The sequence below is a fragment of the Opisthorchis viverrini genome, assembly GCF_000715545.1.
Source record: "Opisthorchis viverrini unplaced genomic scaffold opera_v5_262, whole genome shotgun sequence".
Taxonomy (NCBI): Eukaryota; Metazoa; Platyhelminthes; class Trematoda; order Opisthorchiida; family Opisthorchiidae; genus Opisthorchis; species Opisthorchis viverrini.
This window is the reverse complement of record NW_008751916.1, coordinates 298884-318742: the sequence shown is the minus strand read 5'-3', so window position 1 is coordinate 318742 and position 19859 is coordinate 298884. Positions and strand designations below refer to the sequence as shown.

The 19859-nt window shown below is 42.6% G+C and overlaps 1 protein-coding gene across 1 annotated transcript in view; it reads right to left on the bottom strand.

The window, feature by feature from the left end:
* Positions 1-658: 658 nt before the first annotated feature.
* T265_09158 (hypothetical protein) overlaps positions 659-19859 on the bottom strand; it is a gene marked incomplete at both ends in the record, with an annotated part of 68290 nt that continues 49089 nt past the window's right edge. Inside the window, 2 exons of the mRNA XM_009175164.1 lie at positions 659-1287; positions 3572-4654. Coding sequence (XP_009173428.1) covers positions 659-1287; positions 3572-4654 — 1712 coding nt within the window. The remainder of the gene's footprint in view (positions 1288-3571; positions 4655-19859) is intronic.

Sequence of the window (19859 nt, the reverse complement as noted above, 5' to 3'; positions counted from 1 at the left end):
GTCAGAGGATACATTCGCATGTCTTGACCAATAGTTTACTTGTATCATTAACTAGATGTATTGTTTATCCACACCTTCCACCCTGTAATTGGCCAAACGTCTGAACTATGAATGTAGAGGAGATACGTTGGCAGTTGAGTTGAAGGTCGTCGGAGCTTTCGGATGGGACTGAAATCTAGAAGTTTCGGACAGGTTCACAGTCAATAAACCCAAGGGAGAGTAAAAAGCTTATTTCCTATCGATTCCTTTTTGTGTCGGGGCCTCTTGCCCACAGCGAAGATATATAATGTTCCTTTTGATTTGGTTGTTCATATATTTTACCTGAATTTACGGAAACACTAAACCGATCCACATCGAAGCGTCCTCGCATCTATATTCAAATAATTCTAGTTTCGTGACACTCGGGTATGTTGTGAACATTTAATTATCTCGATTCCCATTCATGGTCTTTCCCTGCATTCGGAACTTATCAGGCTGCGACTGATTTCCATGCATTTCATTCTGTCTCTACGCCATTGTCTGGTTCAGATTTCTAGATATGCGCAGTTTTCGTGTCCTCTGCGAATCTGCCCTAGTCAGACCGGAAATAATTCGGCTCCAGTTTGATCAAAAAAAGGCTCCCGTGGTGATTTGGTAGATTTATTCTTTGAAAACTATTCTATAAGGAATATAGTTTATGGGACTTGTTTCTGGGTGAGGAAGTGAAAAAAGTCTTGTCCGGCTGTGTTGAATCTACACTAAAGTTTGGTTCAACTTTCGATGAATGTTTCTGCGTCTTGTCTAGGTTCCGTGGATTTGGACGTGTGGTGTTGTTCAACTTAGTGATTTGATTCTGTTCACTTCGAACTTTGACGTCTCTGTACTCTCGACCCCGACTACGGTGTTTTTTACAATAAGCGGGCTCAGCTACCGAATCAGTAACTTTGGTCTTGTTCTCAGACTTAATTGTTGTTCTTTCATTGTTGATCAAGTGAAGTCTCTGTGTGCCGGAAGACCTGTTCCCCTGATTTAATGGAGCAGCTCGACGTAAAAGAGAAGTGATTTTCCCTCTGTATGCAAGCAGCTCCCGCCGAAACGGTGTCATGGTGTGTGAGAGAATGATGGTGCAGACGATGGTGTTGACGGCCCCAAGACAACGGAGCATAAACTCGATTGCTTCCAGGGACGATTCGTATTTTTGTAGGTGGGATGCTTGGTTTCTGGTAATGAATGCGTTTTGTCCGTGGAATTCCGATTCATCCGCGCTCAGCTCATTTCGTATATTCGGTGCCTTGTAAAGACGGTCATCTGTTGTTGGGGTAGAAAAACGGCCAAAGTTAATATAAGTTGATAAAGACTACAAGCATATATTGGTGAGCAAGTCTATTGGTGATCCAAATTGAAAGCCCTACAGAATCCACACAGCCCAACTTTATTCCTTCTCCCAGTATATCTATTTTTTTATCATGTTTCTGAACCATTTCCTTACGCAGTACAAATCGCTTGAAAGCGACCAATGTAACATAAAATGAACGCGTTTAACACCCGTCACCAATAGTTAACCTCCTCGCTGACAATAGAAGCCTTCAGTATTCTCTTCATTAATTTGCGGTTTGGGATCTTTTCTAACCGCAAACCTCAATGCTATTCAGGTGAATAAACTTACGTTTTGACTCTTTGACCCGGGACTGACTGGATCTGAGTTGGTCTATCTCGAGTTAGTTTTGAATGCACAAGCATGTGTTGAGTCGTGGATAGGATTGTACCGCGCGGTTAAGTTTCTAGATTGAACGTCAATGGTTATCTCTAAGTTTACTGCTCAAAATGCACAGGATATACGGCGGTTGGTTTGTTCGCTGAGCTTGGCAATGAACCCAAATTGCACGAAATTCGGTCCATAGTTCGTACTGACTTTCCATAGGCTCATTCACACTAACGATGGAGCGTACGGGTTTTACGTTTGTCGAAATCATGATACCTGCTAGTGGTGTGGATGGGTGGGGCGACATTTTTGTGTGTTTGTTTATAATTGCTGACATTCCGCAAACACTTACGTCGCGGTAAATGTAACAACGTTCGTGGGATTAGGAGGGATAATGTTTTTCGCGTAAACCACTCCAGCTAGGGCGGAGTCAGAAAGACTGAATCGTGGGAGAAGTAATTTCGATCCGACGTCTATGTGCCAAACCTCACTGAGATTTCCAGCGGACAAAGAACGAAGATGGGTGAATCAAAATATGACTCACTATGCTGGAGCCGCAGTCGACCATGGTAGCGCGAGCACACATTGGATAGTTGCTACAATGCCTGAGTGAATGTCTGGAGGTGTGGGCACCTCGGAATGATTGTGGTAAGCTAGCAGTAAGTCCCTTCCCTGTCCACCTTTACCCTTTTTCTTACAATAAGGCTTTCAAATTAATCGTGGTTGTACGGCAGTGAAGCATGGTGTTGAACACTGATGTCATGCTGTCGATGATGATGATGATGATAATGTTGATGACAGTGCTCAGGAAGACAACACCATAGACTTATGCTATTTCGCTACAATGTTCGTTACAGTAACCCAGGGCGACCGGCGCATCTGACGTTCACCGAACTGATGGCAGTGGTAGCAACTGTGAGCAGGATATTGTCTAGTGGACCTGCCCTAGTTCCACGAGGGATGATGGAGGTGATGAATACATCGACATATCGCAAGTAATCTAAGCTTAGACCAAAGTGAGAAAGGAAGCCATGAATTCTTCAGTAGCCTTCTGACAACCGCACATTCAGTCTCATGAGGGAGTAAAGATTGCCACTTCACAAGGTAAACAAAAGTAATGCTTATCAAGAGAATATTGTAAAAAAAATAGTGTAAGTAACAAAGCGGCTGTTTTTTTCTGCGTGCCTTTTGTGAAATCACCTCATGAAACTCCCATTTGTCGTTTAGTTTCTATAAAATAACTTAGCCTGTCGCTCGTGGTCGAATACTTTGGTTTTCATCTACGAGCCAGGATGTCGCGAGTTTGTGAGACACACACTGTGTTCCAGTAAGGATGAAAATGCTGTCAGTATTTCTCGGCTTTTACAGGACGAAATCTCCCTTGAAAATTCCCAAATCTGCTCATACCACCAACAAACTACATGACAACTAACAGGTTATGTCAAAATTTGACCTCTCCATAACGCCACACTCTTTGGCCGTCATTGTTCCTCACAAAATAACGTGGGACAACGTAATAAAAAGGATGAACGGTGAAGGATAAAATATTCTTTTCCTTCTCTGGATTTTCCCAACAGTTATTCACAGTTACCCATATATTCCTGCAAGAAGCCCAAGCAACTAGTTATTGAGGTTGACAAATCCAGTCTCATGTATATTAGAGCGAAATGTTTGATTTTCTCTGGCTTCACAGTCACATGTTGGGCAGATAATCACTATCCGAAGGACAACGTGAACAACCATTCAATATACAAGTATCTCGCCTAACGAATTAAGACAACTTTTCCCGTGCAGTTTTGGCCTTCTAAATGCTGCCGCAACTTCAATTTACCTAAAATTTATATAAATGGGAGATAAAGAGAGGGAAACGAATGAGTTCCATTAACTTACTCGAAAATAACGCATACTTTATGAGGTAGTAGAAACATCTTGGTAGAATGAAAATGCCGGTTGTCAACACCACCATCGCATACGCCCGTATTGTTTCAGTGATTAAATCCAGGTTTATCCATCGAGTGGCCACAGAACAACGTACTTGTGTCATCTGGTCCCGATCATTCTGTTGGATTCTGCTGGCCCAGTATTGCGTCACTGCTTTGGCTTTTTTCAGGTTCTGCTGCCTCACGTCCGAACAAATCAAACTGAAGATACCAGCAATGGTGCAGGTCAAACATGGGAGTACATCGCCCCATAAATGATCCATAATCGGCCACACATAATACAGAAAAAGGGGACTAAGTGTGGAGGTTTGGGAATATCCACACTGATAAATGTTTTGCACCGGCCTTCCATGCAACTGAGTAATATCCGATGGGGACAGGTCGAACGTCCAGAGAAACTGACTATCAAGGATAATTGCGAGAATGGCAGCCAACAAGGCAACATTCTGTGTCCATTCAGAACGAAAACGTATCCAAAATCGAACTGGCTTCGCTGACCATCGACATAGATCTATAGACAAGCCGATTAGCAAGGCTGATTGAAGATGTCGCACCGCACTATGAGTCATAGACAAGAGTTGGCATGAAGATCTACTCACAAACTGCATTGCTGTGAAAAGGCGGATGCCTCCATAGGCTTCAACTAAATAGTCTGTGCCACGGGCCAGTAAATCCAGCTGATCGAAAATTGATAGGTACACAAAGTATATTGCTATTGGTAATTTTCGGAATGACAGTTTGTAACTGACCCGCAGAATGAATAGGTTGGAAATACAGGCCACGAGAAGCAAGAACGGAATGATGATCTTGGCCGCAGTATTTAAAGGCAGCCGGTGATATTCAAACAGGTATACCGTAGAAATGTTGGCCAGTTTGTGTGACTGACGAAGTCGGACTGGACCTAGAAACGTCCCGTGAATCGGGTCGCCTTCTGACAAACGTCGGACCAAGGTGAGATCCTCAGGATTTTCGTCCGGTGCTTGACTCACGAAATGACTGGGGTATCTGGTCCATTCCCCTTCGGGGGCGGAAGCTTTGAAACAAAGAAATACACAAATTCAATTAGATTTTAATGGCTAGATCGAATGTATCAACCTATACAAATGGTGCTCAGTGTAGTCCAGCAACATGTAACCATCTGTTGAATCACAAGAATTTATCAACTTAGTGGTGCATGATTGAAGATTACTCAGACAAACTGGGTGAGCTGTACGTCAACACAAATCTTGTTCCGGTTTTTTAACAAACAACTAGTATTTGACCACGAGCGCTCTATACGAGTTTGTGATTCTAGAAGACAGTTTGAACATTTTTTTTAATTGTTCAGCTTCCTCTTAGACCATTCAGTAGTTGAACATTCATCTACTGGTCGACTAAAGGTTGAAGTTCACAGGCTCAATGAATGGTTGACAGACAGTTATTCGCCTTATCGATCGCCTCGATGTTCCTCCTGTGTCTATATGATCAAGTTGTTTGATGGAGCTGTTCTTATCCTCTGTCTACATCGTGCATTTCTGCCGACCTTCATTTCCGTTAACGTTATCCGCCTGCGTTGGTCGAACATATAGTTGACAGTCACTGGTAGTTGTTGCACTGTTCCCGGTCAGAGCCCAGACTTGCATACATCTGCCGCACTTCAAGTCGGTACAGTTCGGCTCAGAAGGAAGTTATTCGCTTGTCCTAGCTCGCTTACTACGCTTGTCAAACAGTTTTAACGAATTATCTTTTTGCACGCTATTTGGTTGCCAACTATATCATCCGCCAGTGAGTTTACCGGATGACTGCTTTTCTGAGTGGCTGACTAACCGGTTGTTACTGGCCCATTCTCGGAAACCACTGATTACTTAACACTGCCTCGTGTGGCCACATAAATACGCACCGTAATGGAGTTGGTTCTGTTTTGCTATTCATCCTTTGCCGTTTTGTGCTTCTGTATTCCCATTATTTTATCTGTGATAGTCAACAGTATAATTTGTTGCAGTGGTTTATTGGCGAACCGCATCAAACCAGAGTATGATTAAGCTACAGTTTTTCGCGTCTTATTGCTACTATGGTGGGAGAAGACTAACTCAATTTTCTCGTTGGCAGAAATCTCGATCAGTGCTCAAACCGTTCGCCATGTATCTGACAAAATGCCCAGAGTGTCGTCCACAAACTAACTGGTGGTTCGCAGCCTAAGCAAACAGCTGGAGGAATTTGCATCCACCCAGATGGACAAGAAATTCTGTCTCCAAAAACTCACCCAGGAAAAACCTGCTCATCTTTTTTCTGGTTGTTATCATCACCGATGTCACTTAAGTTGGCAAGTAAACTTCCGCAACAGAACTGCCAACTTCTGTGGACCATTCAACCACTATCACTAATAACAATAAAAACCTGTGTTCGCTTAGCATAACAGTGGCCACATCGAGCCCAGCCATTAGTAGTTATACGCTATTGCTTACAAAGCATCTGGTTTATGACTCACAAGTGATCCCACATCCGTCTTAGTTCTTTAAACCAACGTGATATTTAAAAGGAAGAGAAAGTAGGAAGGAGTAGGTCGGTCGATAGGGAGACCCAAAACTGTTTTTCATTATTCTGAGCTGTTATCTTTTAAATAGTGACAGTGCCATGCTTTTATCTGTCAACCTCTCTAAAGCATCACCCTAACCAACGGCTACTGTCCTTTGATAACACAGATTGCTAGTTTACTCTGCCATTTACTCAGCAAACGCTCTTGCAGTTCAAAATGAAAATCAGAATGCTTCAATTACACGTAACCTCCAGCTAAGTAGTGCCCAATTTGACGGAACAGTCTAGATATTTTCGCGAATTCGGCTTCGTTTGGCCCATTCTTGTGAAACTTTCAGCCAGTTTGTTCACTTAAGTTAGTCCGCAATCTATTTAGCTAAGCCAAGTTAAGTTTTCAATTTTTCAGAACCGTCTCCGTACGTCTGCTAGTAAAATCTGACCACGCAATGTATCCATGGGAAGAAAATGACGATAAATCATACCGTTCAGAAAATAACTTGCATATCTAGTTTCATTTTCACAACCCGAATTTCGTTGCCCTCAGTGAAAGTTAGATAAAAGGCTAATTACTGATGACTTTTCATAAAATGGGGCATTTTTCGCACAGGTTTGAAGTAGACAGACAACACTTCGAACTGACAAAATTTTTTTCGGTGAGTATTCATTTAATGGTCTGCTTACCCATCAGTTAACAGCCTACTATTTCATCATTGCTTCTTTACTTTGTCCGATCAGTCGGGCCATTTGGTCACTAAGATATAAAAACCAAGGGAAGGAACATCACTCATACGGCCTGTTGGTATTCAGCCGAACGGCGATTCTATAAATGGGTTTGACAGAAATTTGACAGTTGAACGCGAATCTGGCGACTATGTTTGCATTCTTTCAACCTCAGAATATCTCTCGGTTGTAGTCGCTAAGGCCAGGAACGCAAGATTTCTTTGGTCAGTGTAGACACGCGTATGGATCCATTGAAGATAATCAATATGTTTCAAATGAAAATCTTGGTATTTTACGTGTAGCCGTTCATATACTTCATATCGCAATTTTAGATAATTCGACAATGTGACAGGATGTCAAAAGCCTCTTACTACTACAACTATCACAGCTACGTATGAATTCACTGACGTGGCTTATGAGGTTATTTTCATAGTTGTCCTCTACAATGGGTACACTGGTAAGTTTCTAACGCGAATGCCTTCTAACTCTACTGGTAGGCAATTCTTTCCGAGTTTACGAAAACACGTAATAGGCCCATAAAAATTCAAGGGGACGAAACCCAAAGTAGAAGGTGGGGGAAGCGTGATCAGCTGATCGTGGGTGCTCGTTTACTCACAGACGACACGAGAAGTCAAATTGTAGCAAGTCTTAATGGAAGTTAACTTTAAAGCACATATCGGACGCGTTTCTCCTTCATTCCTCCTAAACTACGGAAGCCTGTTATTGGCGGCATGGTAAGCGAAGAACAACAAGCCCCTGGCAAATTCTATGGAGGTCTCTATTTGCCTACAGCGAGACACTGCGTAGTGTGTACAATATCAGTCGACTCGATCGTTGGGCTCGACCACTAGTCCGGCTGGCAGAGAGTTAAACCAATGTGATAGTACTAAAATTTTCATTGCCTCAACGAATGAATGTCTGAAAAAGCTCCCAATATTACGATTCACGTATATTCATTAATCCGTTTCCTCTTTCATAGGCCTGGAACATTTGCGGGCTGTTTGAGTCAACCCCGCCCACATCATTGCATAGCTCATAACTTCCAGTTTATCCAGGCTGAACTACGTCCCAAACGTCTCTTCTAGACAAACAATGAAAGAATCCGCTGGCAAAGAGTCTTACAGAAGTTTTTAGCAGCTAGTAAATTTTCACGTGCTTCGACTGTTACACCTGCTCCAAAGCGGAATCGCCCAAGTTGTCTGATTATCGGAAGTCCGTCGGTCCCATCCACGGCACTTACAGCGGCATCCATAGACACCTGGACTTGTCGGTGTTTTTTTGCATCAACCAGTCGGAAGCTGTATGCAATAGTCTCAGTCAGGTGGGAAAACAAGCCAGCCTCTACGCAATTACATTAAATAAGTTGGGCCAATTGTTATCCTTCACTCTGTTGGGACATCAAATAAAAGCATATCTCAGGTGCACAGTTTAAAGTCCCATAGATTACTTGAAGGAAACGTTTTGTCGATGTTTGGTGAGTCCCCGTTCTGGTCGCTTAGACGGCGTATATGACTGTGAGCTTTCTGTACCTTCATGAAATCATTGCTGAGTTGGTTACCCTGACTCGTTTGCGGTGTTTCACACTTTTCAGGACTCGCAGATTACCGTCCAGTTTGTGAAGCCGCTTGTTACTAAATGAGGTAGCTAGAGAAAACCTTTACAAGAACTTCAATAGTGGTATTCATTCTTCTTTTTCGTTCTTTCTATTGCACGTTTAGGTATCGCATTGGCCATATCAGCTCACTGTCATCCCCAAACTATGAAAGTCGAGTCGCGCTCAAACCAAACTTTACGCTGTCCGAATCTCAGGTTTGGAGAGCCCAAACCAAAAACCAGAAGCGGTGATACCCGTTGCAGCATAATTCTTAGTTGTTGAATAGGACAAAGATGAATGAACTCAGTTCATCTGTATTTCTTCCGCTACTTGCTTAGCCGCAGAAAAGTAGCTGACGGTCAGCTATCGAGCACATATATTCATGATGTATGGATAGTGTGGTTGACGGGCTAGTGGATCTACTGTTCTTTCCGTCCAATACATCTACTGCTGATATACAACCCATAAGGGGCTTGTCCTTTAGAGTGTTCATTCTTTAATAAAGAAAATTCCATCAAAATCGTAGGCATAATTTACGGAAGGCCTTTGATGTGCATACTCAAAAGATTCCAATCATTGAGTGCGAGCAAAAGCAGACGTTGATTGCAGCCTGCCGTTAACTTTACTTGGGTCGCTTGGATAAACTTCGGGAGCGCCTCACAATGCTCAACTATAGTTCTTGGATTCCTGTTGATCCAGCAGTGTGACAAACTGCTTAAAATATCCCTCGGAAAAAGGTACACAGCTTTCGGTGGAGATGCGTACAGCCTACTAGACAGTCCTTCTCGCCATATGTTTATTCCCGAAAGTATGCCAGTCGCCACTTCCTCACTTTCGAAAATATTCTCCCATGATGGTCCCTAAAGGAATCTAAGGGTTGTGCCGAGGGCAGAAATGCCCAGATGACACTGAATGTGAAATACAGCTATCTGCAAACAAATTTGGTTTTCGCAAAAGACTCATCTGGAATTCAGCTGAATCTCTCGTTCGTGATGTAGCACTGAATGTGATTTGCATCTTCAAATAGTGCCCAAATCTGAGTCCCCAGAACATTATATATTGCGGCACTCGAGGGAACGAATGTGGGAATGATAGTGACAAGCGATCACTCAAGCTGCCTCAGTTTGCCTAGCCACAATGAGTTGGCGGCATCAGCCGTTCCCACCTGTTCCAAAATGAATCCAAACCATTTCTCCTAGTTGCACTGAAGAGCCACATGCAGTGACTTCTTCCTCGAAGCGCTCACTTTACATCCGCTGGATGGTAACTTTTGGTAACTAACGCGATACATCATCTTTTTTTCTAATCCTCAGTTCGAAAATTAGTTCAGCATATATTGGCCTTATATGGTTTACTAATTAGAGTCCTTGGATTGGGCTGTCAACATAAAAAAACGATTTTGTGATGTGTGTTGAAGAGGTAATTAGTGAAAACCGTTATTTCGGTCTTGTTCCGTTATACTTTGTTCGTAGATAGCACTGGCTTCCCCTTTTCGTCTGCAGCAGTTTCGTTCGTGATGAAAACATTAAGTGTATGGGGTTACTGCTTTTCAGTTTGACCTCTGTGGCAGCGGCTTGTGACCTATAGTTAGTTAAGACACAAATGTTGAGTCACTAATTGTTTCAGATTTATCATTGAAAAATTTCGCGGCGTCTTTGTTCCCGAAGCAGACTCATTGTTTCTAGACGGCGTGATAAAAGACTCAGTCTGCTACATCGATCGGTGTTGGTCGAGATCGCTTATAACTTAGCAGCTAGGAAAGCCAGTGACTATGCTGTGACATGCCAGTGACATGCTGTTGCTCAGCAACAACATGACTGTTTTGTCACACTTGGGCTCATTAATCGACCACAGTTAGGGGCGCTGTGGGACGATAATCCAGTTGTGAATTATACGAATCTGTGAACTACTTGTGACTACTCAAGTTCAACTGGTTATTTCAAATACTGTGAAATTATCAGGAGTGACCTTTTTACGTTAGTCCGTGATAGGTAAAACAGCTAGTCCAACTATCTCAGGTGCTTCAAACAGGGATTCCCTTGTGACTAGTATTGTGATTCCCCGTGGGATCACATATGCACCAACCTTCAGATTTCACCGGATTTCCATATCGAATCTGGTTAAATAATAATCAAAAGCCCAGGATTAGTAGTCAACCAAAACGGTTGCCCCGAATTTGAACCCCCTGAACGGATGAATATGAAGTGTCGGTAGGGGTAGGACTAGGAAGTGGGAATGGAAAAATGTGCCAGGCTGTGGTGTTGGATCCGACCATTAGAGGGTAAGCAAGGAAAGAAGTCATCCACAGGATATGGTTATACCAGATGGGACACACTAATCATAAGTTTGCTAAAAAATTCATCGACAGCCCAAGAGTGGTAACACCCTTCTCGTAGTCCCAGAGTTTTCATTAAACCCTGTGTTCTATGTGAACATGAGACGGCCTTTGTGTAGGGGATTCAGTTCAAGTAGAACACACACAAGAGACTGAGCTATGATTCATCTGAGTCTCCAGTTGAGATCAATTTGATTTACGAATGAATATAATTTGCTAATTCTCCTTCTAGCTTCTATCTACAACGATTTGTGTGTGCGCATTTACGATAAATCACTTTCAGAGGACCTCGTGCTATTAAGAAAGTGTTCACTCCAGCTGTGATATCATTACTCAAAATGAGTAGGAATTACCTAGTCCTAGCAACAAGTGGAACGGTTCTATGCTCACATCCACCGTGTGCAAATGGAGTATCCTTACCAAACGGGCCGAATGCTTAATCCACTCAATTCTGGCCGCACTGCGTTACAGACTGCCTTCGACTTTTGGCAGCAATGCTGCAGCTGGCTCTGGTATCGGCTGCATGCACTGTACTGGCATCTCACGTGAGATTATAGTGTGAACATCGGTGCAGCTACGTGGAGTGTCCTAGATAACGGTCGGAATCTAAAAGTGCTATGGTCACTTGTTAATCCTGAGATCAATTTTATCCCTGATTTCCGTCCCACACAGACCTTAAAACAATGCATTTTTCAAGCTGTTTGTTGAGTTTCGGTATCCAATTTCCTGAAAGTAAGGGTGAAGGTAGCGAAGATGTAAACAAGCTGGTTTGGAGGAAATAGTCGTAACAGACGAAGCAAATATCCCGGGCGCTCAAGAGCACTTGATTTAGATGGGAATACTTTCGGTCTCTTTTGCCTGCCCCGTACCTCCTACTGCATTCATCTTCCTGTAGTTTGTTGGCCGACTTCATGATGGTATTCATATCACCCTCAAACGCTCAGAAATCCCCTCTTTAGATCTTTATGCTTTCCAGGCTTCCCTATTTATGGACCTTGTCATTCTGATCCAACCTGACCTGAACGAAGATGATGCGACAGAATTTTGTTAGCAAATTGATCATATGTTAGTCATCCGACCACAATATGACTTCTGAACCAAAATCGCTACTCTAAGGCGCCGCTTCAAGTGAGTGCACTAAACAGAGCAGACACCAACAGTAGCAACATTTCATCAAAAGGTAACTCTGGCAAAGTTGTACATTTTTGGGGTAACATTGCCTTATATCACACATTTGATCTGACCGTAATTATTCACACAGGTCTGAATTGACTGCCACATAGAATAACTTGCTTTAGTAGTTTTCTAGTTGTGTTCCTAAGGCAACCAAGCAACGTTTAAAAGAAAAGCAAAAAACAATGTAGACATATTGGCATACCTTGACGGTAAAATAGAGGTTTAATTTAATTTCACCACCAAAATAAAGAGTCTATATCTGTTGGTCTTATGAACATACATCGCCCGCATGAGAATCATTTTGAATGGTTACACTAACCACTGTTTGCCTCACACTTGGTTGAATCCATGACGAATTGCAGGTAGTGGATTGCTGGGTCAAAAGTTGGGTCAGCTGCATAACACCATAGGACGAGAAGGGCTGTATCCTCCCTATTTGCAGTTCTCGAGAAATGCCATTTTCTAAAAAGTTTTTGAGGTATTAGACAGTGTGCCGGCAAGTCTGTCAGTTAGTTAGGCAAATATCCCCAAGCGCATTTCCTGAAGATGTTCCAGTTTGTCTTCTCCGAGGAAAATTTGATGTTGTAAAGGTGGTTTTCTATCGAAAGCTAACTGAAAACACTACCTTTGTAACATGTGAGACTTCATAGGTGGGCCTGATGTGGTTGGAAACTGCTATTGCGCCTGTTCATTCATTTTCGGTTCCCGCTAAATTTAGAGTATAAACTACTGGTGTGTCGGCCATGGTCTCTAGTTTCTGAACGGAGGTTACATATGATTTCTCAGCCAGCAACTCACTGAGGAAAATGCAACATTTTTGTTGGAAATATGTAATGCCCGTTTAATTCCTTACCTGATTCAGCTGCGGTGGTGACAGAATTACTGTGGTCTGTATACTTAGGTAAAACCTACTGTGCCATCCGTGGACCCAAGCATCACAAAGTTGACCTTCACCAAGAAGGATAAGTCAGATTCCAATGCACTGTTTCGACCTGACGGAGGTCCACTGGTTACCCCTTCTTAATATCGTATTGGACGCTGAGTTACTAACATTTAGAACCAACGAGCCTACAGATGCACATACACTAGGCAGCTGTATCCCTAAGACTGTGAGCTGGGTTTTGAATTGTATTTATGCGAACAGATTGTTCGTCATTTTTAATATACCTTCTTGAGCGTATTCGTCTTAACAGCTCTCAAATGTTCTGAATTAGTATAATCTATTTTTTACGTATTTTTGCCATATGTGATGGCCCTGGGTCATGAACTGCGGAGCCACGTTGGTCAGGGATTCGTACCAACATATTACTGATGCAGTGTATGAGTAGTCCGATTAGTTTATCCTCTGATGGCAATTTCACTGCATATGTATTCGATTGCATGAACTTACATCGCAACTAGTAGCAGAGGTTGCTTCACGAACAATCCGTAGACTGCACTTTCTGGATACTACTAGGATAAAAGCATACCACTTACAATTTTTCATTCGCAAGGAACCGCTTGTGGAGACAGTTGACTTAGTGAGTTAGGTGGTCACCCTAAAGTCGGCGCAATAAAACTGCTCCTTCTATCCAACTCCAACTAGTATGTTCATCTTGGTCCTTATTATCAGAGTTGTCCCATCTCATTTGGGAAGCATACACGGAAACTTTTTCAGGCCAGTATTTTTGCCCCTCTAAGATGGTTACTGCCAAAACCGTCGAAATATGATAGCCAATTTGAACAATTCCAGACAGACGTTGGGCAAAAGTACGCCTGAATAACATAGGAGATTCAGTGCTATTGATGATGCTGTGTTGGACCAAACCATCTGTCAGTCTCCATCATATTTCTGACACAAACCCTGGCGATGTCACGGTGGCCACCACACTGAACGGAGCAGAATGATAATTCTGTCTGAAAACTAGGACAACATCCAACAACGTTTGACTGGCAAGCAAACCTTCACTGTTTCGACTAGCGCAAAGCAAATAATTGAATGGCAATTTTTCTATTACACAAGTGCTTACACTTTTTCACAAGCGGAGCCTGTATATACCTTGAAACAGTTGTTCAGAATAACACAAAGCAACTTTTCTTCTCCTCCAAGAACGGCTCGATATTAATTAACTATACAATAGTACCGAAGTTTGATGGTTATATTAGGTTTAAATAACACATTTTGTCCATCTGAAACAAAGTTTTTTTCCTTCATACTTGTCCGAAAATATCTGCATCTGACAGTCCCTGACCCAATTACAGTGGGTTCACTATTCCTAATCGCATATTTCCATCCAAGTTCGATGAGCTCTGCAACCTTTTATTCACACGTAAAGATTTTTTTCAAGTTTTTGCCCACTAATGCTTGGAAAAGCCATGCTGCTACTACTGTGAACCCCACTGCCAATGCTGTTGGCAATAAGGTTTCAACTTTCACTATGCCATGTGTGCTTTGAAAGCCTAATGAACTGTCCGCATAAGTCGATACCGTTGTGATAGCTCTCGGGAACTAACTCAAGTCTATCGAGGCCCGCTTGCGTATACCAACGGGTGAGGAGGTAGTGCAAAATGGTCCGTGAGGTGGAACTTGATTCTACCAAAGCAGTCGTTCAGAGCCTATTTCTTCCAATTTCTTCCACTCACATGAACAATCTCATCTTTAATGACTATCGTCTAACTATATATACTACTGTATCATTACTACTACTACCACTCTTATACTACTATACTCTAAAGAGTAACAAAGAACTAATATGTAGTCATTTGAATTAATGAGATCTCCTTTACTTTCATCATTTTTATCCTGACGGGCAGTTATCTTCACTTAGACCAGCATCGTTTTTCCAATCTTGAACGAGATATCAATTATTGATAGTGATATTTTTTTACCAGTTCCAAGAATTGCAGAAGACTGCTTGAAACGGCAAGGTGTTTGCGATTTTTGGTCTTCAAATGACTTAGTTCCTTCGTTTTAACCCGTGACTCATAACCATGTGGTGGTAGCATTGGAGGTGATCTACAGAAGGCCACCTGGTACGGCGATGCCTACTGACAGCCGAATTTCCAGATTTCTTCATCCTAAGAAGACCATCTGAACATGGTATGGGTACAGAGTGCGATGGGAATGATCGCATGATTAAAATGATCGTATCATCCACGTATAATTCGATCCCCTTGTTGGGGATGGTGCGTCATGTTACATTCTAAACTTTCCAAAACACATTGTGTTACAGGCCTGTATACCGTCTCTAATGTGTTGGCGTGAAGTGGACAGACTAATGCACTCCTTCGGACAACTATCACTTGCTTCTTCCCGCAGCCATCCCACAAACAGCAAAGGAGTTGCGATGTCAATGCACAGTAGAATGTCCGGTACGGTATTGAGGACAAAACAGTTTCAAGACCGAAATAAATGTCCGATCGCAGCGTCAGAAATTAAGTAATGTACCGAATAAATTGGGTGAACTGTGATGAACGCTGCAACAGACAGACTGTACCGAACGTTTGCATACGAGATAAACAATATAAATCACCTTTCAGGAAACTCGATCAACTGATCCTGGTATACGCTAGGAATATAACTCAGGGAACCTGAAAGCTTTGAAACCTGTCAAACGACAGGAGCAAGTATGTTCTTCCATATATGGGCACACAGAAATCGACCATTATGAGCAAAGGATCGCTACTATAATCGGATAATCCATAAAAACAAGTGATCAACGGCTGAAGTGGTGATCAGGAAGCCGATAGGTCATTGGATGCGAGTCACAAAATTCAGGGTTTGAAAGCCATCCACTCAGTAGCGCAATCACAATCGAGATCACTCTCGATCAACGAGACTTATAGCAGCACGAACAGGGAACTGCTCAACACCGTCCAAACGACGCGCTGTTAAATAACGGCGCACTGATGATGTCACCTCCACTGGTGACGGAACGTTCGTAACCCAACTGTCAGGCTTCTCGCGCAGAACGACAGACAGAATGGATGGTGGGCAGTTTAGATATGGCGGTCTAACACCCAACTAAACACTCATAAATGGGCCCAACGAGTGGCACAACCAACGGTGACAGCAACGGAAACAGTTGCATTACAAACATAGAAATTACCTCATCAAGTTATGGCATAATCCATTTTAGACCGGAACTGAATGTGACATTATGCGATAGCTTCGAAGCCTTCCGTTACGAGTCACATTTGACTCTTTTTATCTGTGACCAACGTGAAATTTTCGCCATTCCTTAAGTGTTCTGTCTGGTTGTCTTGACTCCTCACACAGGTTTGGATCCAATGTATATGGATGAATGACTAATCGACGGTGTATCCGGAGCACAAATAGGACAACTGTTACTCATGCACATACGACAACCGCTCCTCTTTATGATGTGCAGTTCTTCTGCCCTTTTCGAATATCTATTCATTTAACTCTCATTTAAGCAGTCCTCTGCTTTACCGGAACAACCATCCCGGCGAACAAATGCTAAGGAATTCAAGCACCAAAATGAACTTTTCTCTCTATCTGGAGCTGACGAAAGTACGTTTCCTTAGTCTTGTCAGGATTTGAATCCAGGAGACTTTAAATGCTAGGCCACAGTTTTACCATCAGTTAACTAGTTGCGTCTGAATTACCACGCCTGAACAGGCGAGTACGTTCACACTTGAGAGGTGGTCTTGTCTATTGGTCAGCGCTCCAAACTGCACCCTTTCAAAAGTAGACACCTCAGAATTCTGATGATGTACTACTACTTGTACTCTATCCTTCGGGATAGCGCGTGAGGTAGGCGTTATTAAGGCTCCCGTATCAGTAATAGTATTTGGAGACGTCCACTGTCTCCATTTTTCGTTCATTTTCATCGTTGGAGGGTCTTTAAAGTCCCGCTGTCCAACTCGTTGCTGGCGAGAATTCTGGACCTTGTCATAATCCTGAAGATGAGGCACAAGCACGAGAAGGGTTGAATAAACTAACCAAAATCATATCGTCTTTCAGGCATTGAACTGCGCTCGCGAAGCGCAGTCATGTCTTAACAAGTGCGGTCTCTAAGCATTTCCCTTGTAATTCGAGAAGCTTTGGGGGTTGTGGAGAATCTTACATACGCTGGTAGTTGTATCAACTCTAACAGAATTTGTCTCATGCATGAATGTTAGAGGCCCGAGTCAAGTTTGACAATTCACGTCATTTGTGGCGTCATAAAGGCATACAACTGGGCCCTAAGGCCAAGGGTTGTATTTTCGCATGGTTATGGAACACGGCATCTTTGGACAAATGTGTACAATGTCTTCGGATTAAGATTATCGGTGTCTCTTTAAGCGAGAAGATATGGAATGCATTCGAGGAACTCTAGACGAAGCCATCAGAGGTGGATTGCTTGTCCAGGATGTTATTCAGCCGAGAAAAACATCTAGCACAGTGAACTACGGTGGCTCAGCTATGTGCCATGTATGCCGAAACATCGTCTAGTGCCCTCTGCGCCTCATTAACAATGGTACAAACTTCGGGGAAGAGAATCGGTGACTTGACAAACTTATACATGATTTACTGATTCACTCCACCTTCTAGGATGAGTTTTGCATGCCCCCATGCATTTATCTGGAGACTACGAGATTAATCTCATAGACATTTTTGCCGTCAGCTTTTATTCGGCTGATTTGACTGAACGCATAAAGGTGTAGACACCTCAGATGGTTTACGGTAGTCTAGACCCTGGTCACCCTCACTCACTCTTTTCGCTTTTTCTCCCTTTGAGGCTCCAAATATAATCAAATAGGATTATTGGTAGTACGACTGATGTTGCTGTCAATGATTATGATGGTAATAATTCTGATGATGATGGGATGAAATTTCTAGGATGAGTTTTGCATGCCCCCATGCATTTATCTGGAGACTACGAGATTAATCTCATAGACATTTTTGCCGTCAGCTTTTATTCGGCTGATTTGACTGAACGCATAAAGGTGTAGACACCTCAGATGGTTTACGGTAGTCTAGACCCTGGTCACCCTCACTCACTCTTTTCGCTTTTTCTCCCTTTGAGGCTCCAAATATAATCAAATAGGATTATTGGTAGTACGACTGATGTTGCTGTCAATGATTATGATGGTAATAATTCTGATGATGATGGGGATGAAATTGTGAAATCCACCAGTCCTGCGATCACCTGCAACCTTGTAAAATCTCACCGATCAGCTCCGTGGCAGAAAAATAGGTGAAGTATACTAATTAGTTACTCGAATTTCACACTCGATACACAAACAAACGTTTCACCATTGAAAGCTAATGACCGTAATCGATTTTTTTTAAAATAATCTCATTTACTGACTAGAAGCCACAATCCGGCTCTCAGAAACGACAAACTGAAAAGCAATCTTCGTGTATTTGTGCTCTTTTTGCGCTCAGTCTTAGCACTTACGCCCAAACAAATATTTGTTCCCTATGAAATCCGATACTCATTTCGATCTTGTATCACTTTTGCAGATAATCATATTTAAACTCACACTGGGGAAATAAATCAGTATTTGACTGAATAACTGGCAATTTAGACGTTTGCTTTATATCTACTGTATTTCCGACCATTAAACGACCTTTTTCTTTGATGAATTCATCCTTTTTTGTTTCGTATCAGCTAAAATACTTATCTAAACAAGCGACATGTTCTGAAACTTACAAAATCCCACTTAACTACACGAAGTTTCTTTGGTCAGTGTTCTCTCTCATTATACTTGGGAACATCCAATGCTGGTGTGACCAATTACACGTGATACATCCTATGTAATAAAGCTAGTACTGAGTTTTTTGGCATATGTTGGAGGCGATTCTGCGGACTATTCATTTGAATCTATATTTTTCATTCGGATTATGACACATTTTACGGCAAACCAACGCCAAGCAAACCAGAGGACTGTGCTTCAAACTGCCCCCCATTCTCTCACTTATGCGTTTACAGTTTAGCAGTGTCGATGTGACCTGAGAATAGCACGCACTTGCAGAAGAATGATCTGAAGAGGGTAACGAAAGAATTGCCTGCTCTTGTCTGTGCCTAGGCCATTCGTATTCAAACTGCCCTACTTTTGTCCTGACTCCACTTGCTTGTCAGCCACTTTCAGACATGCGAAGCATTTGCTTAGATTGCTCCTCAGCAGGCGTCCTGTAATCCGTACGCCCTAAGCAGACGTGAATGCACACGCCTGTTCGGAGGTGAGAATTCAGACGAGTCCAATGTATGCTGGTAGATTTTGGTATTACTCGTCAAGTATGCCACGTGATTAGAGTTCGCATTCCAATATGACCGAGAAAATGCACACCAAACCCCAGAGTTTCTTCTTCTCCCTTGGTACGGGCTAAGCAAGTAGAGCAATATTCGGACGATGTCCGCCAAAAATTACTCATTCGCATTCTGAGACTCGCACGGATTTAAACCGCATCCTTTTGAGGACAATGGAAACTACATATGCAAATCCCAAAAAAACAAACTTTCGATTCGGGCATGTTGTAAGGCTTTCCATACAATTTTAAACCTGTTCCATGATTTATAACCATACCTGATGGAAAAAGTACAACCGAGATCACATGTTCACACGACTCGGCACCTGTGCGGGGGAATTCGTGAACATAAACCATGCAACTTGAGAAATGAACAGGTAGGGCAAGTGATCAAAGCGAGTGCCGCTGATCGACACCAACCACCAAACAAAACTAGTGGAATCGTTCAGTGCAATTGACAGGTGCAGTTAAGTCGTCCAGAGACCATGAACCAATCAGCCTTCAAAACAGTCGACGCAACTACCACTCGGTCACTTGATTGCTCTCTGTGTCACTAAAAAGTTGCGGACCGTATTATGCTGTCGGTTTCAGTCAAAATTCAACAAACTGATTCTCTAGAGTCGTTTTTAGGCCTTTGGCGCATTGATTATGCTAATCCATAA